Source organism: Aquila chrysaetos, chromosome 18 (assembly GCF_900496995.4).
Source record: "Aquila chrysaetos chrysaetos chromosome 18, bAquChr1.4, whole genome shotgun sequence".
NCBI classification, from domain to species: domain Eukaryota; kingdom Metazoa; phylum Chordata; class Aves; order Accipitriformes; family Accipitridae; genus Aquila; species Aquila chrysaetos.
Genome location: NC_044021.1, coordinates 2,090,708 through 2,117,264, shown reverse-complemented (window position 1 = coordinate 2,117,264; position 26,557 = coordinate 2,090,708). Strand labels below are relative to the sequence as shown.

The following is a 26,557-nucleotide window of genomic DNA, read 5'->3' as shown; positions in this document are numbered from 1 at the left end:
CCAGGTAAACTAGGATATCTATAGAAAAATCAGTGTGTCCTGGAGTCAATTAAATTCTCAAAATGCTAATTTTCAAAAATCTCTATTAATAAGAACAATGGAGATTTCCTTCAAACATAAGTACAGTTGATAAGAATTAGCACGACTGGGCATTTTTTTATTATAGGCACTATTTCATTTTAGGTACTAAAATTCCTTTTCCTTAACCAAGTGTGGTCTTTTGTTTTCGTCCTAATATTTTTTTCATAATACAACGTCACTCTGTGGCATTATTGCAAAAACAAAATACCTTCTACCTATGCACAACATTCAAGTAAATCCATGGAGAAACCTTTATCTATGTGTGTGTGTGCATTATTTCTGATAAAATATTTAGAGAAAATAGGAATTTACATGGTTTTGCTGGTCACACAGGACACAGTAGTAATGCTCTTTCTTTCAGGGCTTTTTTTTTCTACTCAGTTTGCCTGGAAGAGAGAAGACATCAGAGAAGATCTCATTTAAGTACTTTAGACATAAATATCTTTCAAGGTTAGGGTAAATCCTTTTAATCTTTAGCTAACAGGAATGTGATATTTAAAACGCCCAGCATTTCATCATCTTATATATGACATTACTTTCTTTTGTTAATCAGGAATTAAGCAAATTCCTAAATTGATTTGAAATAAAGGAAATGTGGACATTTTCTGTGGAATTAACATATTCAAGCCTTTTTAAAGCATCATCTGAGTAATTTTAGAAGATAAGAGATTCTATAACCAACATAGCAAAAAAAATCATAGTCCTCAAATATATACTTTCTTTTTTTCTTTCTGTTTCAGTCTTCCTTGCCTAAAAACATGTTATTCACATTTAAGTGAGCATTTTAAATGCAGCTTTTTATCAAATAGCAATCTTGTTAAATACTCAATCATGAAATCATCATTGCTTTCAGTACTGGAGAAAAAGTTAGTATTTTCATGTGTATGTGTTGAATTATTATTAATTCTACATTTTATGCTGTATATTAGTTTCCAGTGTTCATGTAAGATAGGTTTGCCTTTCCCAATGCACATGCAAATATGAAGTATTTCTTCATGAAAGCAAAGGTGTATTTTCTGTTCTGCAGGAAATAACAGGTAGTAGCTGCAGACCAAAGAATAATCTGTTAATCTTTTCACATTCTTTCTTAGAGACACAAAACCTCTTCACTGAGGAATGATACATTCATCTGGAATTTTGTTTTTCTCTTTACCTTGATGTTACTTTTTTCAACATCATTAGCACTAGGCAGCATCACTGTATAGTATAAACTTATCATTTAACTTACTTCCCCTTTTGACTGCATAGGCCTTCCAAGGGGATGTTTTTTTAAGAATCATTCAAAACTTTGTCAAGTAAATTTTAACATTTATGGCTTTGTCATTGCCAGTTGCCTGCTTAAATAATATCGTGTTTGTCTATGCAATAGAAATTTACATAGCATGAAGCCTAAAGTGGAAATTGTGCAAATAAATTGAACTGAGCTATACAGGTAAAAACTTTGGCATATGCAGAAGTATTCAGAAGTATTCACACATGGTTAAAATGGTGTATAAACTGTGCTTGAATTTTTAAACAGAAAAGGGCAGAGGAGGAAAGGGGTTCTCAGCGTTTGGCATAACACCAATATATTAAGTGCCTTCACCTAGCTGTATATTCATTCTAAATCACTTGACTAGTTTTTAAAACTATTTAGAAAAAAAGACAAAATTTATATCTAAAATATTACAAAATGCTAAGTCAAACTGAATGTTATTTCAATTTTATTTTAATGCAAATAGTTATCGTTTCACTTGTGCAGTCAAGTAGATCATGTTCTGACTTTCCTAGCTTATCCATCATATCAAGTAATATTTTTCCTCATTCCTTCTAACCCACTTTGAGTTTATTAACAGTATCAGACAATACTAGAAAGAGAAGGGATTGCCATTCTGTTATTACAATTTTTTTTTATATTTTACTTGGCCTAAAGAGGGTAGAAAATCTTTAGGAATCCAAAATACTGATGTTCTTACCTTTAGGACAATGACAACACATGATGGAGTATCAAAACTTGTGTTTCTGCATCAATTGTTAGAGGGAGATATTTTCAAACATTTTATGCTTCTGAATTCCATCACTTATTTCAATCATTTTGCATTTTACATAGTTAAATTATTTGTGATACTCTCAACAAAGGTTTATGTACTATGCAGTATCACCTACCATTCCTTTAGGCATGTCTCAGTTGTTTCAGTATTTATATGTTTCTTTCTAAAACATTTTCCATGTTTACTATGGTATTTAAAATAGTAGTAGTAATCTAAGATACAGTCCGTGCTGAACTGAAGATTCAATACTGGTGATAGTATTTTCTTGAAAAGAGTGCTGTGTATCTGCAGCCAGTCCTTACCCATCCTTACACTATTTTGGTGCGGGCTTTTTTCCTGAATGGTATCTGAAAAAACCACATATGATGACTAAGCACAATTAAAGCCAAACTAATGGTGGTTTTTTGCACTTCTTGCAAATACTTGTATGTCTGTGTGACGACGTCTCTGCATTTTTGCTGGTAAAATACCAATATGTGTGTATATGTATATGCAAATGGGGAGGGTGTATGTAAAACTTACAACACAGCGTGGATGTAGAAGATGCTGCCTTTAAGCATGATGTCTGAACAAAGGGAATTTGAGAATACATAAAGGAATAAACCTTCATGGTGTGAGGTATGAGCTTAGAAAGTATCTGCAGCTATGCTTGACTGTTGCTTTTCCCATGAGGGCCTTAAAGGCATGATAGTGCTTTCCTTTAACATTGAGCATTGTAGCAAGCGGTAATTCAACAACCAAACTTAGCAGTAATTCTTCTAAATTATCAGTAAGAAGTGCATGGAAGCTGACACCATTCTCATCCAAAACCTACTAGACTCAAGAAATGCTAAACAAATACAAAAAGAATCAAAGTTTGTCCAACCAGTTCTCTGGGATGAGCCATACATTTATGTGACGCTAAAGCATCCTCAGCATTGGTAGTGAGTCTTGTGGTAAGGTCTAGTTTACTGATGTGGGAACGACTGGGTGTTTTTCACTCGAAAACCCAAGTCCATTTTAAGGTTACTAAGTACAGATTTAGAAGAGAGAAATTTAATCTCATAGTTCTGTAAAGTCTGTCTCTAAAGTACTCCACCCTTTGAACTTCTCTGAAGAAAAGAAAATTTAAAATGCAGCCCAAGAGTCAATATCTTTGACTTGGAGCCTTCTTTCTGAAGGGAATTGTATAACTGAAGTTTCTGAAATATCCTTAGGGTAGAGGTACGAGTAGGCATCCAGAATCCGGAGGGTTATGCATAGGTGGAAGGTCACGTCTACAGAATTTTTCTTCTCAGAAGTACGGTTCCTCAGAATAAGATTGGATTTTAATACTTCAATACAAAGTAGATACCTAAGAAGATTATCTGCATGTCTTTTGGGACTGGGAACATTTTTAGTCCACTTAAATAATGCATTAAATATTTTAAAACAAATATAAATAACATTAATTAATGGCAAGCAAAGTTTAGCTGGATTCAGAGCTACAATACTGAAAAGAATCCGAAAGTCCTTCTAAAGACTTTCAAATGTCTTTTAAAGATACATGCCAAGAGAAACCATTTTTAATTCATGTCTATCTTTTTCTCCAAAATTCGTTCAAGGAACATGGTTTCTACCATTCAGAACAAAATAGCATTTTTAATTAACTTGTATGCTTGATGTTTGCATATGTAGGTTCAGACACAGATAAAAGCACATGTGTAGTAAAGAGTATGGGCGAGAAACTCAGTTTCTGCCAGCAAACTTGAATGGGTGTGTTGGACGGCTGCTTATGGTTTTGCAAATTAATCAGATCAGTAGAACTTTTACTAGTAGTAATAGCATATGCAAGCAGCACAGAGGGGATGGAAGTCTAATTAAATTTATTACTATGGCAATCAAAGCATATTTTCTTTTCAGAGGTAAATAGTCTAGCTGTGATGGTCTGATGCATAACACTGGGCACCTTTTTGCTGATGCTCCTCTGTGTTGCTGTACTTATGCTATCGTCATCCTCATTCTTCTGGGTCCTATAAGGAGGTTAAAAGTGTTTAACATGGACAGTACATGTAAATTCAATCAAAGTTTAATGAAATATTAAGCTGGTGCATCAATATCCTACTTTCGGTACTTTGATGTTCTCCGTGATCTAATAATGGGTGGGGAAAAAACTGCTGGGAAGTCCTTATCGTTTCTAGCCTCCTCTCTTCCTAAAACTGCTAACAGAACTCAAAAATGGCCTAAATATATCTGCCATTTCAGACTCGAAGAAAGAAACCTTGTGTTTTGAAATGAGTCTCTTTTGTAGTATGTGTGCTTTGTTCTGAGTTTTTTTACTTCATTTACTAGCCAATACAGTTTGTCTTGATAAAAGATCTATAGCTTCTTCTTCCTGCAGAAAGTAGAAATTAAAAGTTTCCCTGGCAGTTTCTAAATTGATTTTATTACTTTTAATTTTACAAAGTGCTTTTAGAGAAAGTTGTTGTTCCTCTAAAATGAGAGTTGTAGGCTTTGGTCCAATAGTTTGTTCCTGTTTGAGTTAACAATACTAAAGCTCTTATTTACCAAATCAAAAACTCTTAAAGGTATTTCAGTAAAAAAGAATAGGCATTTCTCATTATTAATGTCTAAGTGCGTTGGTAAACTAGATGTTCAAAGCAGCATATCCTTAAAGTTCATACAGCTTAGCAAACTCAGATCTCTAACTCCCTCATTTAAGTGTATTTATGCAAGAAATTTTAGCATGAGTTTATCTAGTGATTTTTCCAAAGGGGTGCTGATTCCTTGTTTGTCAGGCAGCTACACGTTTGAATAAAATGATCCCCGATTTTCAGCCACAGTGCCGCTCTTCAGGAAGCGCAAAGTCCTAGTGGCTCTCGGTCACAGTCAGTATCATCAGTCCCACCACATTCTTCACCATAAGAGACAACAGTGCAAATTTTATTCTGATAATGATTTTTTTTTCATGTTTTATGTTCACAGGTATAATGGAAGAGTTGTAATTGGCTGATTTTATGGTTTAATGCATGAAAAGTAAGAGTAAGAGGTGGTGATTAGTTTCTAGACTTTGTAAGGACATTAGGCTTAAGAAACTGACCCTGAGCATAAAGTAGTATTTGTCCTGCCCCTGAGATTTTGTGGGCAGGAGCCGGAGCTTGCGTTTCTAGGGCATAAACATGTGACGATAGGTGAAATGGCATTACTGGAATGAAAATGACAATGCAAGTCAAAAATTATTGTAAACACTTTCTTGGATGCAAATTTTTTTGTGCATACAAGATACAAGCAAAACTAGTTCTTTGTGATTCTAACAAATTACAGCTTATACACCTTATGCAGGGGAAAATAGGAGAAGAACAGGAATTCTAGCTGAAGGGCCAAATACTGCCTTCATTTCCTCTAAAATATATTAAAACAGTTTTATTTCTGTTTAAGAGGCAAAGTGATGCTTTGAAAAATGAATTTATTTCATTTTATTGCAGTGTTTTGAAAGGTTTATTATTTACCTGCATATAACCTCAGCAAAATGAATAATGAACTGTGCCGTATCTGAAGTCTTGTCCTTCATGCTTTGCCTCACATACGATTCCCTTTTCTTATAGCTATTTTATTCATCAGATTAGGTCTTGTCATCTTCACAACTTGCACAACAGGAAATCAATAATTAATTATAGATAGGTAAAGCAATGCCTCAGTGATTTCCTGAAACATCCTAGAGTTGCACTATATAAAACAACCAGGGATAGTTACCTAGCTGTTTCTCACTTGGATAGATTTGACAAGTAATTAACATATCTCTCCCTTATCATGTGTCTCTTCATAGCTAAAATCAAGGGATGAGATGTAAAATTATGGTAGAAGATACGTGATTAGAAGATGATAACGCTGCACACAAAAAAAAGCATCCAAAAAAGAGAAAACTGGCCAAGGCCATCTGTGCGATTTTGAAAGAAAAAAATTGGGTGATACTCTCAGAAGTATATAGTACCTCAGGCTCTGCGATGACAAAGAAAAAACAGGGAGAGAAAATATTCCAAATGATTTTGGGGTGGAACGCGGACAATAGGAGAATGGCTTTGCTTTCAGAGAAGCTGAGATGGAGGCTGGGAGGTACATGTCTCGTTTTGAAAAGAATGAGTTTAACCACTGGTTCTGAAAATGTCGTTTTAAAGAGCCTACAGAAAACTTAATAATCCTCATCCAGCGCCAGACAGTTTTGCTGTGGTTAATGACTCTCTGACTAGGAGCCCTTCTTTAAGCCTCCCGCTGCCCTAGATACGTATTTCTCTTTCAGCTTCTTAAGCAATTGAACTTCTGCTGTGTCTTGGATGCAGAAGCGGTCACTTATAAGTAAAAGCCATTTGTACATTGAAATTCAGAGTCAAAAAGGGTCAAGCCCGCCGCGCACCGTAAGAAAGGAGACTGAAGCGGTGCCTGTGCGTGTATTTGAGGGAGCGGCGAGGCAGCCCCCCAGCGTCGGGCGCTGGGGCGGGGGGACCAGAGCCCCCGGGAGAGACGGCTGCTCTTCGCCTTGGCTCGGGCGATGGCACTGTGTTCCTTTAATCACTTCGGCTAAGTGGTCGTACCGTGAGCAATTCCTGCGCTTTTATCCAAATTATTACGATATTTTTAAATCCCCCAAACTTGAATAATTTCTCTGGTTTAGGTAATTTTCTGATGTTCACAAGCTGTGGAAATAAGACTATAAACATAACTACTAAAATCCTCAAATTAAGATGAGCTTCAATGATCCGTGTCTTCACTTTGTATCTGTTGATTTTGAGGGCCTGGCTCGTAACTCTTTGGGAGGGGGGGGAAGCAGGACAATTGGGGTCAGCAGACCTTTGTCTTTTGAAGCCACTGAAAATACTCCAGATTTCCACTTGCAGACTTAATGCAGAATTGGTTTGAAGGATTTAACCCAAACAGCAACTGCTGATGTGTAAGCTGGGAGAACACCAGGATCTTTTGGGCTCAATCCCTACTCCTCTCTTCAATGACATATCTTGAGTTACCACTTTGGAAGCAAAAGACAAAATCCTAGAGGTAAAAATGTCAATATACTGCTAATAATTGTTTGTAGCTTAGCTGATGACAGTAAAAAAACATCAGGGAAGTAGTATCACCATAAAGCAGATCAATGCCCAGGAATTCTCTACTGGTTTTGAGTTTTCCTGGAAACAACGCAAGCAAATCCAGAAAGGACAATCCTTTCAGGAATCATTTACTGATAATAGGATTTGGCAGTGTAAATTCAAAGAAAAAATGAAAGAGCAGCATTTTTAAATTAGATAGTTTACCTAAAACAAGTTGGTTTGTTTTTCAAGAGTGTTTCTAGAGTTGTTGAAGTTATAAGAATTTAGTTGAAATCCCTCTTCCAAAATAAACACACTTCAAGTACAAAGGCGGGGGCTTTTTTTAGAGAACAGCCGTCTCTCCGTCTCTTCTTCAGCAGCCGACATTTCCTTGTCAGCTACTTCGGTGGCACGCCGGGAGCAGTCCTGCTAGCACACTCCGTGCTCAGGTGTGTTGGTGGGGGTGGTTAGCCTCCGCTGCCATGGGGCTGGCACAGGCAGAGAAGTCAGGCTTGGTATCTCTGTTGAGAAGCACTGGGAAATGTATTTATTCTTCCTCTGATATGAAAAGAAAATAATATGATCCCAGGTTGTAAAGCCTAATGATAAGTCTGGTGGTTGGTGGACATTTAAACCACATTTTTCAAAAATCGCTTTTAAAAGGTCCGTGAGATACATGTGTGGATCACCCCACCCTTGTTACCATTTTAGATTTCTCACTGCAGTCAAGTCATGCACATAACTTTCATATGCCAATGTATGTAGATAATTTGATCCAATTCTAATTTCTGTTATGTCTTATTAGCGTCGTGACAACAAATTCCCAGTGAAGAATTGCCCAGACCTGTGTAAGTCTGATGAGCCTTGACTTAATTCACATCAGATTTATCTTTTACTCTAGACAGTGTCACACTGGTGCACACCAGTGAGGATGTTTCATTTAACCTGACAGCAGCGCTTCAGCTTGCGAAAGAAGCAACACCAGCAACTCGGAGTAATGTCTGGCCGAGTTTCAAAGCGAGTAGATCCTACATTACGTACTTACAGGCACTTTGCCTTGTTGCTGTGTCACCTACTTCTAACTCCATGGTGGGTCTAGTTACCGATTCCTGCAAGTGGTTGCCTATCAAAATTTCACATTTCTACAGCTTATTGCCATTACAGGAGCAGTTGTTATTACAATTAATATCCTGGAACCAGTAAAGTGCTGGCTTACAGATAAGGAAGTAGGATGCCAAAACAAGTCTGGACCTGTATGCTTCACGTCATTCAGAAAAAAGTCTATTAAATCAAGTCCCAAGAGGATCAGGCCTGAAGCAAGAAGTAGCATGCTGGAGAGTTTGTAAACTTGGGGGAGGCAGGACACAACATTCTCTGTAGTTTCTCAGGTTTTAGCTGTTTCATTATTGGATCTGTTGCATCATTTTTGTTTCTTTTCCCTAGTGGGATTTCTCTGCTTCCAAGAAGTTGCCCTCTTTCTTTCTGACAATGTTAGGACATCAGTGGCCAGGAGTCAGCGCAGACCACGCTCTTCAGCCTTGAAAGATACTGATGTGCATGCAGCCACCATAGTTTTTCTAAACCACTTAGTGCTTTTTAAGTCAGTGTCTTCTTAGCAGCTGGCCAGCATAACCAGTCAGAGGGTAGGGCTTTTTTTTATTTTTGCCGTATGGCTATTAGCACACGAGCTGATGTGGGGTTTCTTTCTGAGTGGATGCCGCGAGGTCACCCAGGCCGGGCACCGCACCGAGGCTGGCAATGTCGGCGCTCCGTCCCCGACGCTGGCACCCGTTCCCTGGACACCTCAGTGTATCTGGTCCCCTCTCTTTCCTCTCTGGTCTGTGAATTCTTCAGGCAGGAGCTCTGGTTCCCTGTTGTGTCATCATGGTGTCGGTTCCCGTCAGGGCTTAATTTCATTCAGTCCTCATAGCATTGCTGTACTGCCAGTGAGACAGTGGTTTATCTGATATCACCTACCTCTGTAAATCATCTCCTCAGGTCAAGGACTCTGCTACCAGGGAGGTCTGAAAATTTGAAATTCTTGCAAACACAATAGAAAACTGCTTCCTCTTTTCCCCTGTATTTTAAACACAAAAAGAATAATGTGGAAAACCCAAATTATATTTTCATAAGATACCTATGCAATAGGTGTTTGGCACAGTAAGTTTAGTCACCCTGGCAAAATAATTATTTCCCACGGACTTGAAGAAAATTATTTATTTTCAAAATGACTTAAAGTTGAGCAGGAGGACAAAGGACCTGTTGACTCCTTAAGTCCAGTAAAAGGTGATCAGTGACACTACAATATCACTTTTGTTTTCTACAGTGGTTATCCAACCCCTGCCCCAAATCTAATCCCTGCAGCTTTCCCAAGAACATATCATCAGAAACATGCCACTGCCAATCAAGCTTTAACATTTGGACTTTATGGAGTATAACTGAGGGAGAATATATATATTCATTATAGTCAAAATATAGAGAAATGCCCAGTAGAAGGTACCTTGGAAGAGACAATAAGGATGAATAATGGTATTTCTGTACTCTGGTGGTTCTGTGCCCTCCTGTAGTGTGCAGTTGCCACCTATTAATTAATTAATTAATTGCTGCCAGTAACAAATGCATCCATTCTGTAACAGAATTGCATTGAATTTCTTGCCAATTTGTCAGATCTTTTTGTCTTACTCTTCCTCTCCTAGATCATGTTTGTGGCTGGTAAATTGGTTTCTGAAATGCAGCCTCACACACTTTGCTTTTGAGTTAGCTTTCTTCTCTGCAGGACACTGCTATATACTGTACCTTTAAGTACCCAAATCAATTTAATTAAATTTCATTACAGGCACTAGAGCTGAAAAAAACTAATGAAAGCAGCCATCATGTCAGGTGGTATTTATCTTGGCATTAAATTGAAAATACTCCATTTAGGCTCTTAAAAATTAGTTTCAATATTTAACACTAATAGCTTTTGGAATTGTTGATGGGGATAGTTTTAATGAATTTGTTACAAACTGTTTACCTTTCCAAGGAAAGAAGCTTGTTCCTTGCGGCAGAAGAGAGCTAAAGATAGATGACTTAAAAGTATTAGGGTTTTGAAATACTGTGAGGTCTGGGAGCTGCCTGTAATGCTGTTGAAAAACAGCGCGGAGGTTGTCGCACAGTGATAGCAATATGCCTTGTTTAGTCCAAAGCAATGCCAATTCACCGCAATACTTGTGTTAGAGTTTATTGTTTGCCTGACTTCTTTTATTGAGCTGATCAGGCTTGCAAACTTGAAAGTTTGTAGCAGATTTTATTTGAAGACCTTGTTATGGGGGCCACTCTTGTCAGAGAGAAAACGAAAATTTGCAGGGAGGAGAAGGAAAAACATCTGCTGCACAGAAGAATGCTATTGCCAGCATCCCAACTACAGCTGGATTTTTCTCCCTCGCTGTTGAGGCACCTTGCAGTGCTGTTTCTGAGGAAGCAACGTTGACAGAGTACCTGTGGATATTCTGCAGACCAAAACTGATGCCATGTGCTATTCCTGTAGAGTCCGTGGGACCGTGCAGATAACGGGGATTTATTTCATCCACTTCCCATCAGAACCAGGGTCCAGGTATTAATGTAAACAATACAGATGGATTAGACAACAGGAAGAAAGGCTTAGGGGAAGGTTCAGGTCACTTTTTTTCTGACCCGCATGCCAGGGATTTATTTGAGGGGAGCAAGGGTGCAAAAGGAGAGTGTACCTGGCCATGCACGTATCCAGATCCACAAAGCTGGAAGTATTTCTGACTTGCACTATGTAAGCATGGCTGATGAATCCTTTTTCAGGCAGACAGTAATAAATAGTCCATTCCATCTCCTTTTATCAGATCTAGAGGCTGTCCTCTTGGTATCTTCCTCTTCAGCAGTCTGTTTAAAAGAAAATAAACTATCAGAAAACTAACAGGGTGAATTATAGAGAGTCACCTTTCTGGTAAGAACTTCTGACCCCAGAGAAGAAGGAAGAAGGGAACCATTTTTCTTCATCAGGATAAAGGCATGGGCTTGTCACATGTTTGCTACTTCATTTTTATAGTAGAGAAATCACCGTGCCAGTTATTATTAACAGGATATGTAAAAATAATGCTAACTATGTTATTTACAGTCTTAATGCTTGGATAAGTTTATTGGACTTAAACTATTCATTATAACGATAGCTATAAACTATTAGTTCTTCTTAAAAATATATATATATTATATATACATACTATATATATGTATGGAAAAGTTTCTAATAATTTCCAGTTTGATTTAACATTAAGAAGTTAGGGCTTTACAGATGTTTTTGTTTGCATTCTCATTGATCCTCCCTCTAGGTTGGAGGACATGGCTTGTGTAGAAGCTGCTTGTTGGAAATGAAAGACTGGATATAAAAAATTTTGGTTTAAGCAAGTAGTATTAAAGATTAACTATTTCTTTTTTCAAGTTACTCTTACTATTTTTTATTAATTAATGGGTTTTCTTCCTTATATTTTCTTCTATGACTGTCACGAAATATGAGGTGCAGTTCAGTGAAGTGTCCTAAACATGAGTGACCTCCGTGGACAATTGCTCACTATCAACTCTAGGGAAAGTCCTGACCCTACTGTGAAAGCCATGGCCCAGACTTCACTCTTCCTTTTTTTTTCCTTTGAAATTACGACTGAGATACACACATGTTGATACAAATGCGTTATGTAAGGAGTATAGATATTCAGAATCTGTAGTTAGGTGTCACCTCTCTCTCCTAATTTACTTATAACATTTCCCTCTACATCAAGTATGACTATCTTCTTTCCTGCTCCTTTGTCACACTCTTGCTGAGTTCTCTTTCCTAAAAGTTTAGTGGAAGGGGGATTTTCAAGCCATTTTCTCGTGCAATTCCACGAGCCAGGTGCCTGTGGTTTCTGCGGAGAGAACAAAGTCAGCGAGATGCCTTGGGCAAAGGCAGAGGATGGGAGCGGGTGGGATTCAGCGTTGGATGTCTGGAGTAGCCTGAGGTAGGGGGTGGGAATAGACTTTACTACCTCAATGGAGAATTATTCTTCTTTAAGCAAGAGAAAAATTCCAACTGGGTTTTGGTAATATTTTATTGTGTTTATTTCTATTCAGCATTTCATTGCAAAAATTTTGTTTAGCTCCATGCCAAGTACTTGATTCAATTGCCACTGAGCCCAACAGAAAGTAGGCATTTTTAAAAGGCTTATGCCTTCAGTGCAAGACTGGGAAAACTGTGGTACTGATTCAGATTTAACATTAAGCAGTGATAAAGACAATTAAAACCTATCAATACTTTAAGACATTTAAAATACTGTCATTTAATAAGAGCACTAGCAAAAGTCAATTTATTGTCTCATGATACTTTCAAACTATTTTTAATATCCTTTTAAAAATGTGAGGTACATTATTTTGGATTATTACATTAAATTATGGTACAGGAACAAAACATGAATGATTTAAACTCTCCTTTTTCATTTCTGAACCAGCTGTTTCTAGTGTTTGTATTACTTTGTCTCTTTTTTTTAAATACATCCCCATTACCACAGTTTTAAATAGAAGGAATAGTATTTCTTTCAGTACATCTTGGAGAAAAATGCAACAAAGAAAATGCATTGATTCTTTTTCCCTCACATGTGAACAAATGGGCAGTTAATGTAACTAGACTATAGATACCCAAATAGTTGCACTAATTTTGACAATCCTGGAGCTTCCCCATCTACTTACTCCAAAATTTCCTCGTAAGATAGAAGTGATTTAAAGCAAAAACTGATTTTCACCATGAAAACAAGCAGTCTTGTGATTTGGATTGTTGTATAGCCAGAATGCCATTTGCAATTTGAAAATAGAGGCATGGAAAAAGACAGAACTATTAAACAAGTAGACTAAAAAGTTGTTCAGTGCTTTCATAATTTGAGGCTTTCTCAAATGTGTTATTTTATAGAACTTTCTGCATTTTAATTTTTCTTCTGGTGTGTCAGTACAGTAGGCACATTTTATCCTGCACCGCTAAGAATATTTGCCACCCAGTGGCAGGAAAAAGATAGTAGCCTACTTGTATATACATAGTGAAAACATTAGAGGAAAATACTCTGTACATAAAATGGGGAACTGCATGGCGTTTTCTTTGACTGCTGTCGCAATGTTTGATGTTGCAGGACGGATGGTCACAGTATCACTTTGTAGCCTCATCTTCAACAATAGAAAGGGATCGGCAAAGACCGTACTCTTCATCACGCACGCCCTCCATCTCTCCCGTGCGCATGTCTCCTAACAACCGCTCAGGTAAGACCAGGCTTTCAGGACTGAAGTAAAGACGGAGGTAATCCATCACTGTCATTTTCCTTCTTTAAGCAATGTCACTGGCATCCAGATTTGTTGTTAGCAACGGTGGAAGGGCACAAAATATATTCTTTACTCTTACCTAAATTATCTGTTCAAAACAGGAATTTTTGTTGTTGTTGTTTACACCTTGTAAAGTTTTACAGAAAAAAGAATATTCCATAACTTTGTGTTATGAATTCTTATGCAGTGTCTTCCTGATTGGGATTACCTGACTAGATCTCAGGGCAGTGGTGTCCACTAGCAGCGTGAGGAAATTCTGTTACTCACTTTGCTAGTCATGAAAACTGCTATGTTGCTTATGACCACTCTGCACACTTAGCAGGAGTTGAAGGAGCCACATGATTTTTTTTGTCAGCTTTTATTCTGATTGTATGTGTATGTGTATATAGGTGTGCATACACATGCATGTAGAAGTTTCACAAAAGGTTAATGACGGGTCTTCATGTAACGTAGATGGCATATTTACACCAGCTATCATTAATTCTGTATGATCCATACAATGAATTAATGTAAGTATCTCAACTTATGCCTCAGTGTTAATTAATTTTTCTGTTCAGAAATCTGGGCATTTTCCCCTCAGCTTATTCTAAGGTAGAACATACCTTGGTTAGATAAAAACATTCCAGTGAAAATCTTCGAAGATAAACAGAGTGAAACAGTCAGCCTTTCAATGGGCTTTTTACTACTTGTTCAGTCAAATGTTGTCATTCCATAGGTGTACCAAGAGTTTGGGATTAAAACTGGCCAAACTGATTATTGCCATCAGCATTGTGCCATAGTTTTGTTTTTAAGAAAATTGTTTTGTTAATTGTCTAAAAGCTGCATCTTAGTCCTGCAGGATAACCACCGAGGAAATTTGAAATTGTAGCCAGAAGTACAGTGAGAGCTGCTATTCAGTTTTCAAAAATCTGTCATTGCACAAGTCCATGAAGGGTTCTTGTTCCTTTTTTCCTTCTCCAAAATCTGATTTTGACTGTAAGTGCAAGGCGTTGGCAAGGCGTTCTGTCTCTTGCCAGGACTGCCTCCTCGCTTCTGTGACTCTATTGCTTAAAGAACTCTGTTGCTTAAAGAAGACCGGCCGAGGCGACCGACTCCGGCACGGGCACATTCCGCAGCGGAGCGGGGGATCGTGGTGATCGGGGGGGTTTGCCCAGGCGGAGAACCCCCTGCAGCAGGAGGGTGAGCTGCAGGAGGTGGTGGGAAGGCTGTGTAACGTCGGGGAGGCTGAGGAGGAGTCAGCTAGCTGGTCCCAAGCGCGGTCTGCACTGGACCCACGGCCAAATAGCCAAAAGCCCCCCCCACCGGCACACACGGAAGGGAGCGGGGCCAATAACGCGGAAGAATGGAAGCTTGCAACGGCGAGGAGCAGCAGGGGGAAGAGACTTCCCCCGAAGCCTGAGGTGCCCTCGCAGAACCGCTTCGCCGCTCTGCAGACGGAAGAGGAAAGAGCCGGCACATCAGGAGAGACGCCGGAGCGGAGCGAGGCAGCCCCATCCGCTCCGCGAGTGACAGCCAGCACAACTGAAAAAAGGCAGCGGGCGACAGCGGTAGGCGATTCTCTCCCGAGAGGTACGGCAGCACCCGTCTGCCGACCTGACGCGCTCTGCAGAGAGGCGTGCTGCTCACCGGGGGCTCCTGTCAGGGATGTCACCGAGAGACTACCAAGCCTCCTACAGTCCACTGACTATTTTCGGCTGCTGTTGTTTCGCATGGGCACCAGTGACATAGGCGGGAGCAGTCTGAGGAGGATCGGGAAGGATTACAGAGCCCTGGGAGTGGCAGTAAGGGGCTCTGGAGCACAGGTAGTTTTTTCATCAATCCTCCCAGTCAAAGGGAAGGGGTTCAAAAGGGCCAGTCGAAGCAAATCAAAAAATGGTTACAGGACTGGTGCCACAGCCAGGGGTTCGGCTACTTGGACCACGGGACTCGCTTTGAGAAATCCAGTCTACTGGAGGCTGATGGGGTCCATCTGTCGGACAAGGGGAAAAGCATCTTTGGTTATAGGCTTGCCAAGCTGGTGAAGAGGTCTTTAAACTAAATTTGCAGGGGGAGGGGAAACTCGATCCATCCCACTCCTACCAGTTTGATGCCAATGCCAGCAATAGATGCCCAGAGCCTGGAGAGGGATCACAGGTCAGCGGGAGAGCACCTGAAGAGCAGCACAAAGGAATTCCAGCCCCTCCAGCCAGTAAGGCAGCTTCATCGGAGGCCCAGCTCAAATGCCTCTGTGCAAACACACATAGCATGGGGAATAAACAAGAAGAGTTAGAGATGTGTGCATGCCTGCAGGGCTATGATCTTATTAGCATCATGGAGATGTGGTGGGATGGTTCCTATGACTGGAATGTTGGAATGGAAGGATATAGGCTCTTTAGAAAGGACAGGCAGGGAAGACAAGGAGGGAGGATCACCCTCTATGTCAATGACCAACTGGAGTGCCTGGAGCTCTGCCTGGGGATGGATGAGGAGCCAGCCGAGAGCTTATGGGTCAGGATGAAAGGGAGGGCAGGGACAGGTGTCATTATGGTGGGGGTCTGCTACAGGCCAACTGACCAGGAAGACCAAGCAGATGAGGCCCTCTATAGACAGACAGGAGCAGCCTCACATTCACAAGCCCTGGTCCTCATGGGGGACTTCAACCACCCCGATATCTGTTGGAGGGACAACACAGCAGGGCATAAGCAATCCGAGAGGTTCCTGGAATGCGTTGATGACAACTTCCTTCTCCAAGTGATAGAGGAGCCAATGAGGAGAGGTGCTATGCTGGACTTTGTTCTCACCACCAAGGAGGGGCTGGTGGGGAATGTGAAGCTCAAGAGCAGCCTTGGCTGCAGTGACCATGAAATGGTGGAGTTCAAGATCCTTAGGGCAGCGAGGAGGGCGCACAGCAAGTTCACAGCCTGGGACTTCAGGAGAGCAGAGTTTGGCCTCTTCAGGGATCTGCTTGGCAGAGCACCATGGGATACAGCCCTGGAGCGAAGAGGGGCCCAAGAAAGCTGATTAATATTCAAGGATCACTTCCTCCAAGCTCAGGAGCGATGCATCCCAACAAAGAAGAAGTCAGGCAAAAACACTAGGATGCCTGCGTGGATGAACAAGGAGCTCCTGGACAAACTCAAACACAAAAAAGAAGCCTAGAGAGGGTGGAAGCAAGGACAGGTAGCCTGGGAGGAATACAGAGAAATTGTCTGAGCAGCCAGGGATTAGGTTAGGAAAGCTAAAGCCCTGATAGAATTAAATCTGGCCAGGGATGTCAAGGGCAACAAGAAAAGTTTCTATAGGTAGGTCGGTGATAAAAGGAAGACTAGGGAAAACATGGGCCCTCTCCAGAAGGAAACTGGAGACCTGGTTACCTGGGACATGGAGAAGGCTGAGTTACTCAACAACTTTTTTTGCCTCAGTCTTCACTGGCAAGTGCTCCAGCCACACCGCTTAAGTTGCAGAAGGCAAAGGCAGGGACTGGGAGAATGAAGAACCACCCACTGTAGGAGATCAGGTTCAAGACCATCTAATGATCATGAAGGTGCACAAGTCCATGGGGCCTGATGAGGATTTGCATCTGCAGGTCCTGAGGGAACTGGTGGATGAAGTGGCTAAGCCACTATCCATCATATTTAAGACAGACTGAGAGAGTTGGGTTGTTCAGCCTGGAGAAGAGAAGGCTCCGGGGAGACCTTGTAGCAGCCTGCCAGTACCTAACGGGGGCCTACAGGAAAGCTGGAGAGGGACTTTTTGCAAGGGTATGTAGTGATAGGACAAGGGGTGATGGCTTTAAACTGAAAGAGGGTAGATTTAGAGTAGATGTAAGGAAGAAGTTCCTCCCTGTGAGGGTGGTGAGGCACTGGCCCAGGTTGCCCAGAGAGGCTGTGGCTGCCCCATCCCTGGCAGTGTTGAAGGCCAGGTTGGACGGGGCTCTGAGCAACCTGGTCTGGTGGAAGGTGTCCCTGCCCATGGCAGGGGGGTTGGAACTAGATGATCTTTAAGGTCCCTTCCAACACAAACCCATATGATTCTATGACTCTATGAACATACTTAAATTTTAGATGAAAACTTACTGCCATCATCAGTTATCCTACGACTGGAAAAGGACAAATATAGTGGCTGTTTCTGAAGGAAGAGGAGCCCATGTAATTACAGACCAGTCAGCTGAACTTCATTCTAGAAAATTGCTGGAACAAATAATCACAGTCTGAGCACCTCAAAGATAGTAAGAACATAAGATACTGCTTAACTCTAGGAGTATCTATTTCTACATAGTAGTATAAGTTACTGTCTGTCTGGTAGTATCCGTGTCAAATCCAGACATTGGTTCGATACAACTTGTTCTTACAAAATCCACCTGAACTCCTGCTACAACATAGTTAAAACGCTTTGTGGAAAAAATAGTCAGTAAATGAAATCTACTGTAATCAGTAAGACTCTTTCCCACAAGATTTTTATAGGCAAGCTAGGGCAAGCTAGCAAACAGTCGAGAAAATGTCATGTGTGGTAAATACAAAACTGACTGAAAGCCATTCACAAAGAATGGGTATTGCTTATTGCCAAAATGGAAGAATGCTTTGCTTGGAGATTTGCCTTGGGCCCAGTACTCTTCAGTGGTTTCATTAATGACCCAGATAATATACAAAGGATGCCTATTACCTCTGCTGGTGACATAAACCTGGGAGAAACTCATATACCTTGAAGGACATTATTGGAATTCAGAGTGATCCTGAGAAATTTGAGATACTGTCGAAAGGGAAAAAAAGACCCAATCCTTTACAAATAAATTCTAAGGAGAATATCTGGCTAGACAAAAGTTATTTAGAAACGATTTAGGGATTTTTGTCAGTTGCACACGAGTTGGGAGATTGAGAAATCAGGATATGAGGACACACTGAATGGACTGCAATTGTTTAACTCAAATAAGAGAGACACAAGATGGGGGCAGCGGGAAGAGGTACGCACCAAGTACTCAAGCACGTAACAGCCAGCTGTGAAGAGGAACAACATGAACTTTCTCTACTTTCATAGCAGACAAATGGAAATAATGAGCAGCAAGGAGTCAGGCTAGACATCAGGGAACATTTCCTAACAGTAGGGAAACAAAGCACTGGAACAGACTGCTTGCAGCAGTTATGTGATCTCTGTCATTAGAGATCTTTAGTTTTAGATGAAAATCTGTCAAGAATTATTTTGGTATACTGGATCCTACCTTGGGGTAAAGAGTTGAAGTAAATGAACTCACGATGTACCATCCATCCCTAGGACTTGGTGATAAGATGCTTAAGCTAGCATAGAGAGCTCTGTCTTCCTTTCTGTGTCCTTTAAGAATAAGGGCAGAAAAACTTGATACCACTTTTCAGTCTAATGTCAACCAATGGTTTTATGTCTGCTTCTAGTAAAAACTCTGAAAGAGGGCGCTTCTGGATTTTAACACTTGCCAGAAAGCAGTTGCTCTCACATGGGAGGAGAGAGATAATTCCCACAGGGAACAGAGAAAGATGGTTTTGTCTTTATCAATCAACTTTGTTCAAAACACCAGAGTGCTTAAAAGCATTACCAGAGTATGTGAAACAAAATGCATCCGTTAGCAACTTTTTCAAGGTTTGCATTCTGTTTTGGTCCCTGTTAGACTCAAGTTGCCATTAGCTGATTTGGTAATTTAATGTCATGTTTCTTTATATCTGCTGGATTATCAGCTTTAGAATTACATCACTATTGACAAACAATTTAAAAGGAATCCCCAATTTTAATTCTGCAGTGCGTGAGAATCAAGTACAAACCCAGTTCTCCTCCTAGTCACCTCGTACTTTCCTCCTTTCAGCCATACTATGAGTTGATGAAGGATTTAGTTTTAATATTACCTTAAAGTAGCAGTTGTTGTTTTAATGGCAATTGTTCATACATAGATATTTAAAGACAGAGAAATTATTTGAGTTACCGTTAAGTGTTAGGCATTCTTTGCTATATGTTTTCTATGAAAAACACCTTTCTTTTCTTCCCGTCTCCATTAAAATCATTTAGTTGGTTTGTTTATTTTCAACAGAGAAGGGAAGAAACCATTTTATAAGGGTTTTTCCACACAGTTGAAAGTTAACAGTCTTTTCAACAGAAATAAATTAACCATTTTGAGAAAAAAATGGAAGTACCTATACCAGAAAATTTTGACAAGTTAAAGCAATTAAAAAAGCTAAAGGAAAAAAAATTATTATTGTTGTACTATTTTCATAATCATCATCTTAGACGTTGGGTGTAAGTGAAGAAAGTAGAACATTCAAAGAGAAAATTATGTTGGAGTTGATTGTCTCATGAATACATTTGTCATGTACTTGAAGTAACACCACCTTTTCTTTTCCTCCGTAATGTGGTAGTGTTTCTTCAAACAGCTTATTGTTAGTATGCTAACAAATATAAACTTTACTGAAATGTTTACTCTAGAGTTAAACACTACATTCAGTCATATGTGGCAAGAAAAAATAAATCCATTTTTGTGATCTAGCAAGTGCCCCAGCCTCACCTCGGGAAATGATCAGCCTAAAAGAAAGAAAAACAGACTATGAATCAACTGGAACAAACGCCACTTACCATGGAAATAAGGGAGAACACACTTCTAGGAAAGACACCATGACAGGTGAGATTATGCTTGCATAGCATACGTAAAAATCAGCTGTGATAGACTGCTGATTTTATAGGTTTGGCTGGGTTTACTGTACTATAGAAAAGAGTCAACTTTGGTTGATTCCAAAGTTGTAGCCACCTTAAGAAAAACAGCTGAAGAGATATTTGATGTTAATGAATACAATACTATGTGAAAATGATTTGTGAAGACCATGTTTCTTCACAGAAGAAAGGCTCTAAACCAATTTTACATTTCTTTTTAATTTTACATTTGTTTTCATCTCAGAAGGAAGTTGGTACATCACTTTGAATTAACTAGTGTTTCTGCAAGCTTGACAGTGGTTGAGCACGTGCAGTGATCCCTAACATCTGTCTTTTGCAGGGAATGGCTTTCCGGGTCCGGTTAGCTTATTTTGCACATCGTTCATTCCTAGGAAATTTGGTAGCTGTTTATAAAGTCTATCCGTGTTACTTTCTCAGCTGGGCTGATTTAAATGCAACAATTTTCTCTGTGTATGTTATGGCATCTATTGCAGGTTTCACTGAAGGCCTCTCTCCCCTGGTGAGCTCATTAACCTGTTAGCATTTCAGTAATTACAAGATTTTGAGTGCTTTGCCCAGTACTGCACCTCTTCATTAATTCTCTTGCAAAATACATGTTGGTCTCCATCACCATTGCACAGGCTTACATAACCTCTATTGAACATTTTGTTGGATTTATATAGTGCCAAGCAGCATGGTGTCCTCTTCTCCAAATGCTCCCTCCAGGCAAGTGAAAAATCACAGTGAGGAGTCAGTCTGCACTTTCTGAGTGCCTGTTACCTTCTCCCATGCCCTCTGTCGAGGTCTTGCTCAGAGGATGCCAGAATGGGTTGTCTTTGTGTTCCTCAGCTCACTGGGGACACTGGGAACATGCTGGCTCAGCGTCAACCCATCCCTACCAGCTTTCAAGACCGGATTCAGGATATGATGATACTCATACTGCATCTACTGCGTTACACGCTATTGTGTAATCAAAACCTAAAGGCCAGCCTTTGAATTTGTGTGAAGATGCAATACGGAACATTAATTACCATGAAAGTGAAAATCTGAAGAAGAGGAATGACAGTGGAGAGCGTTTGGAAACCACAGAAATGACGAGTGTCCTGAACAACATCTGCAGGGTACTACGTGAGATTGCAGCAGATTTAGTCAAGGTACTGCATTTTATGTATCTGTAATATTTTGAGTGTTTCATAGTCGCTGCACAAGGTGGTTCTCTAAAACACTTCAGCGGTCCTTACGTGTGTGATTGTGAAGGACAGGACTGCCGTTTATTCAGCACTTTCTCAAGGATCCATGAAGAGGCAATCTCAGGAGTAAGAGCAGCAGGCTGAAAAGGCAGAAACATTAGTATTTTGTTCTAGCTGTATCTGCAAATTTAGACTACCAGATTATATCAGAAGGGTCACCGAAAAAAAGTGTTTCCATGTGGAAAAAACTGTGTTTCTTTGTAGATAGTCCTGTCTCTCTCCATGCATTAAAAAAATTGGGGTTTTCTTTTTCCCCACTCCTTTTCATTTTGTCTTTTACTGCAGTTTTTCTTCTCCCATTCCTGTTCCCCTTGTTTCCTTTCTCTTTCAATATAATTTTCTGAATGTGAGGTTTGTGCTTCCCCAGCAACCTTTGCTCCACTTTGATTTTTGCATCGTGTTTTCCTTTAACATCTGCTTGTATTTTGTCTGTTCTTATTGATCTTTTGGGTGGTCTTTTAGTAAGGAAACTTGAAACTCTCAGCATCATGCTCAGCTATTGACTGTTTTTCCAGCTACTGAGCTCAGTGAGAAAAACAAAACCAAAATCAAAGTGTAATAATATTTCACAATCTTATGTGACCATTGCACAAATTAATATGGAATTAACAAATCACTTTCTCTCTCTTTCAGATCTCCAAATCTCTGCTCATTTGGTCTGAGCTGAAATTAAGCACCATTTTAAGAACAGAAGAAAATGACAGGAGTATTGCTCATCAACGTTCAACATGAAATTTGTGTAACATATTTGTAGCTCATTAAATAATAAATATTTCATTAAAGAACAATATAAAGTCGGTATTTGTGATTTTAATTGTGAGACATTTTGGCTTTACTTGGCTGGTCTAATATAAATTCGTGTAGCAAGTTCATTGCAATGCCTGTATTTCATTTTGTGCATCAGACAGTGCATTGCAGCTAATACATCCACAGAGCCTATGGGACTTAGATAAATGTTTTTTCAGGTTCCACCTGGCATATACATATTTTGAGCTGCTCCTGTATTTTGTGCCAAGCTGATGTATTACACAAAGCTTTCCTTGACTCACGGATTTACACAGAACGTAGAGCCACAGCTCTAGTCCCAATTTATCAATGACTGTCTCCATGCTCTTCTCCAAAGCTCTTCTCAGTTTATAGTTCAAAAGTTTTATGACCTCTTAGCTGGGACTGGAATGAATGTTTTTTGATGGATTTTCGTAGTAGAAATGTTGGCTTCTTGCCATTGTGGGGAGTTGTCAGGAAACCTCTGGGAAAAATGGAGAATCTGTGAAGTAAACAGTTTGGCTGAAGATGATAACTTCTATTGATTTCACAAGGACAGCTAAAAAATAGAGGAACAATATCAAAGTTCTCATTGCCCTCTTCCCTTTGCAGGTTTATGATGCCTTGTATATTTACTATCCATCTTCTCTTCTCTGTAGAAAATAATAACCAATAATAAAATTTTATCACCTAAAGTATATTTTTAAGACAAAAAACTATTATATTCCTTTTAAAAAACCAGGAACTATAAGTGCATGTGATAATGTTATTTATGCCATGGTGTTTTCCTTCAGAACAGGGAAGATAAGCTTACTGTATCCTATCATGGGACTCCTACTCTAATGTTTCTTCTACTTTGTTAGTTCCCTCACTGAACTAGTATGTGCATCACAGTCTGCACCCTCTATCTTCACTTCTACCAGCAAAAACACCTTCTGATTAATTTATTTTCTTTTGGTTGTCAAGAATCAATCATCTTTACTTTTGTTATTTAAACTTACTTGCAAGTCCCTGCACATTCAGAACACAAACAACCACCATCATCTTACAGTAGCTACGGATGCTCGGGCTACTTGGAACTTATTATTACTTTAAGAAACCATAATACACTGTAATCTTTTCTCATGCCCTTACCTCATCTTTCACCATGCAGGAAGGTGGCAGTGGTAGTGACAAGTAATGATCTCTCTTAGCTGAGATTGGTGAGGCACAGAAGCATTTTCCTTTACTGTCTTGAACTGAATTTTAGAAAATGGGGTCCTGCTGCTTATAGCAGAACAAGTGGGTTACGCAATACCAGATGAGGATGACTACCTGTCCAGCTGAGCTTTCCTTTCTTACTGTCAGTCTGTGTTTCTGAGGGCAAAAGGCTAGCACCTTGTTATTTCAAAGTGCCTGTAAACGTGTTCAGAATAAGTACTTACAGGAACTGAAAGCTGAATGTTAAACTATGAATCAAGTGGGGGGACGGCTTCAGTCAGTGATATCTTTGTCACATAAACCACTGAGTGACATAATTTTCAAAGCTGTTGTCAGCTTTGCAGAAAACTGCTGTGGGGAGCTATGTGATTTTTTCTTTTTTTTAACTAATACCACCTTGAAAACTGAATGAGGAAAAAAGGAAGGTATTTTTCTATAATGTTCTTTATGCAGTGCAACCACAAAGTACTACAGGTTGATCATAGTACTCATTTTAGAACCTTCACAATTTTCCCTAGTAAAAAATACCTCTTCAGTGCTGACATGTACTGATGGTTAGATACTGCATCAAATACACACATACACACCCGCAGCCGTCACTCCTCAAATCATTTCATCTGCAGCTACAATTCTCACGTCTCTGTAAGGAAGGGTGGCTGCTGGAAATCTCCATCTCTTACTCCTTGTACCCCTTTCCCTTCTCTTGCCATGTTTTAAAAAAGAATATTATTTCCTTAACCTCTCTTCCTCTCTGTTTGATAATTTTACCATGATGGTACATATACGATATTAACAGCAAAAATCAGATACTAACCACACAATATCTGTCCATCCATCTAGCTCATTTTCTCCCTTCTTTCTTTTGTATTTGCCCTCTGCTTTTGGACAGCAAGAGTCAACTGCTCACTGAAGCATGGCAGAGCGGGAATGGAGTTCCCAGGGATGCCGCCTGCATGTTCAGAAGCAGGTACTGGAGCGGGGCTGCATGCGTCGCTAGCAGCTACATTGCTTGACTTACATTTCCTCCAGAGACAGAATTATCTCAGCTTCCCACCGAGACTAAGCCAAGATTTCTTGTTCTTGAACTCTTGGCATTCATTTCCAACCATTTGATGTGTCTTTGTTTTTATTACACTAAGAAAAGAATACTACTTTTTTTTTTTTTTTTGCATTTTAAACTTAGGAATTTGTATCCACACCACTGCAGTGAAATCAGCAACGCAGACCTTGCAGCTTTTTTCATAAGCTGATACTATCCATTTTCCATCACAGAATATGTGATCTGGGAGACTGTAAGTCTTCAATCTGGCATGTGATGATTCTGAGCACATCAGTGCAAATGTCACAGTAGTGCGTTGGACAGCTATGCACCAACTCTGGACTATTAGTCATGGCTATTAGCGGCACATATGTACCATATGCCTTTTTATATACCTGTAAAAAGATGGAAAGGCCATGACCCTCCTTAAAGTCTCTCTGATTGCCTATAGGAACAACATATAACTGAGTATGTGTCCAGTTTGCTGTTTTTCATCAGATTCTTCATAAAACCCTCAGACGTTTTACCTTATACCAGCCTTTTAGTCTTGACATCAAACAACCGTTAAGTCCTGTCTAGACTGAATATGTTCAGTCATGCCTGACTAAAAACTTGCATGCATGAAACTTCAACCCCACTTATCTTGCCATTTATATAGGTGAAAACAAAATGCTTACAAGTTCTTCCTCTGTTTATGAGAGTCCAACACACTGAATGTCACTTGCATTTTTTTCAAAAAGTAGCACTTCACAAAATGGGTAGCTGAAACACTAACTCTGAGTATCTTCAGGTCTTGAGAAGAGGAATTTGTATAACCCAACTTTTTCCAGCAGTTCATGGGACAAGCAAAAAACTCAGAAAAACAACATAAAAAAAATGCTATCAAGGAAAGATCTGGCAGTTGTACTACTGAGAGTCATGCTGTTGTGAGATGCACCATAAATAGCAATGCTGATGCAGACTCCTCTAATACCAAAGACTGTCATCAGGAGGGAGATTTTCAAACACTAAGCAGAGGATGCAGCTGGAATATAAAAAAACACTGAAATAACAGTCAAGTCTCATACATCACTCAAGTTAGGTGACAAAGTGCAGCCTGAACAGAACCTCTGCAGATCGACCCTTCGGCACTAACATCCATGACCAAAGACAAACTACTCAAGCAGTCATCATTCCCATCTGTTACCACCTATTAGCACACAGGTGGGATTAAGAGTACCTACCACTGGAAAAGACCAACCAGCATCTGTTACTAGAGTTCGTATTCTTCCCACCTTCAAAGAAAGGATCCTGCTGCAATCCTTGGAGACCTCCAGAGCTCTTCTCCATTTCCTATGCAGGACTATGCACTGTCTCAGTAACTGCATCCAGCTCTTCAAGAAACAGGAGGTTTTTTCACCCCTATTAGTTAATGGTTATGAAGTGAAAAATCTCTTTTCCCAGCTGTTAGGGCTCATCACCCCACCATACAAGCCCTGTCTATCCTGCTTCAGGAACACGCTGGAGATCTTTAAGAACACTATCAGAGATCTGTAGAGCAGCAACATGGAGCAGTGCACCAAACTCTGACAAGAATTATACCCTCAGCATGGAACCTGTGGCAGATGTGAAGATCAGAATTGGCATATTACAGTCAACTTTGACCGAAGACCGTGCCATTCCCTTCTCCAGAGAGCGTGCGGTGGCGGGGGAAGGATAGAGGCAGCTGTACATGCTGGGGTCCATGCTAGCAGGTTGCCGAAGGAAGAAAGAGTGGTTACTTCTTCAGTAACTGTGGTTCTTCTAGTGATGTGACTAGCATGGATCCCATACCCAGCTTTCACCTCTGATGCTCCATCCTCACCCTCAAAGTTTTTCAGTTGTGAAGGTATTAAAAGCAACTCTTGGTGCCTCCCGATTTTGTATCACGGCACAGAGACCTGAGAGAAGTCGCGTGAGCAACGTGTTTCAATTCCACTGAGGACTGATTCACAGCTGCTCAATTTTTACTTTCAGGCACGTGCTTTTATAATGACAGTCCTCACGACAGCATCAAATCATTGGTTGTAATGTCTGGAAAGTTAAGAACGCATGCCCAGTAAGAACAGTGCACAGCAGCCACACAAAATGCTACCCTCATATTCTTTCAAATATGAGAAATAACTACAATCTTTCTAGTTCTACCAGCAAACT

The 26,557-nt window shown here is 40.0% G+C and overlaps 1 protein-coding gene and 1 long non-coding RNA gene across 8 annotated transcripts in view; one reads left to right on the top strand and one right to left on the bottom strand.

The window, feature by feature from the left end:
• The window catches only part of LOC121232424, a 47,813-nt gene that overhangs the window by 7,194 nt on the left and 14,062 nt on the right, over positions 1 to 26,557 (bottom strand). The window lies entirely within an intron of this gene.
• The window catches only part of CTNND2 (catenin delta 2), a 688,109-nt gene that overhangs the window by 654,146 nt on the left and 7,406 nt on the right, over positions 1 to 26,557 (top strand). For all 7 annotated transcript variants that reach the window (XM_030041721.1, XM_030041726.1, XM_030041725.1 and 4 more), the window contains 2 exons: positions 13,303 to 13,429; positions 19,971 to 20,102. In XM_030041721.1, the coding sequence (XP_029897581.1) occupies positions 13,303 to 13,429; positions 19,971 to 20,102 (259 nt within the window). The remainder of the gene's footprint in view (positions 1 to 13,302; positions 13,430 to 19,970; positions 20,103 to 26,557) is intronic.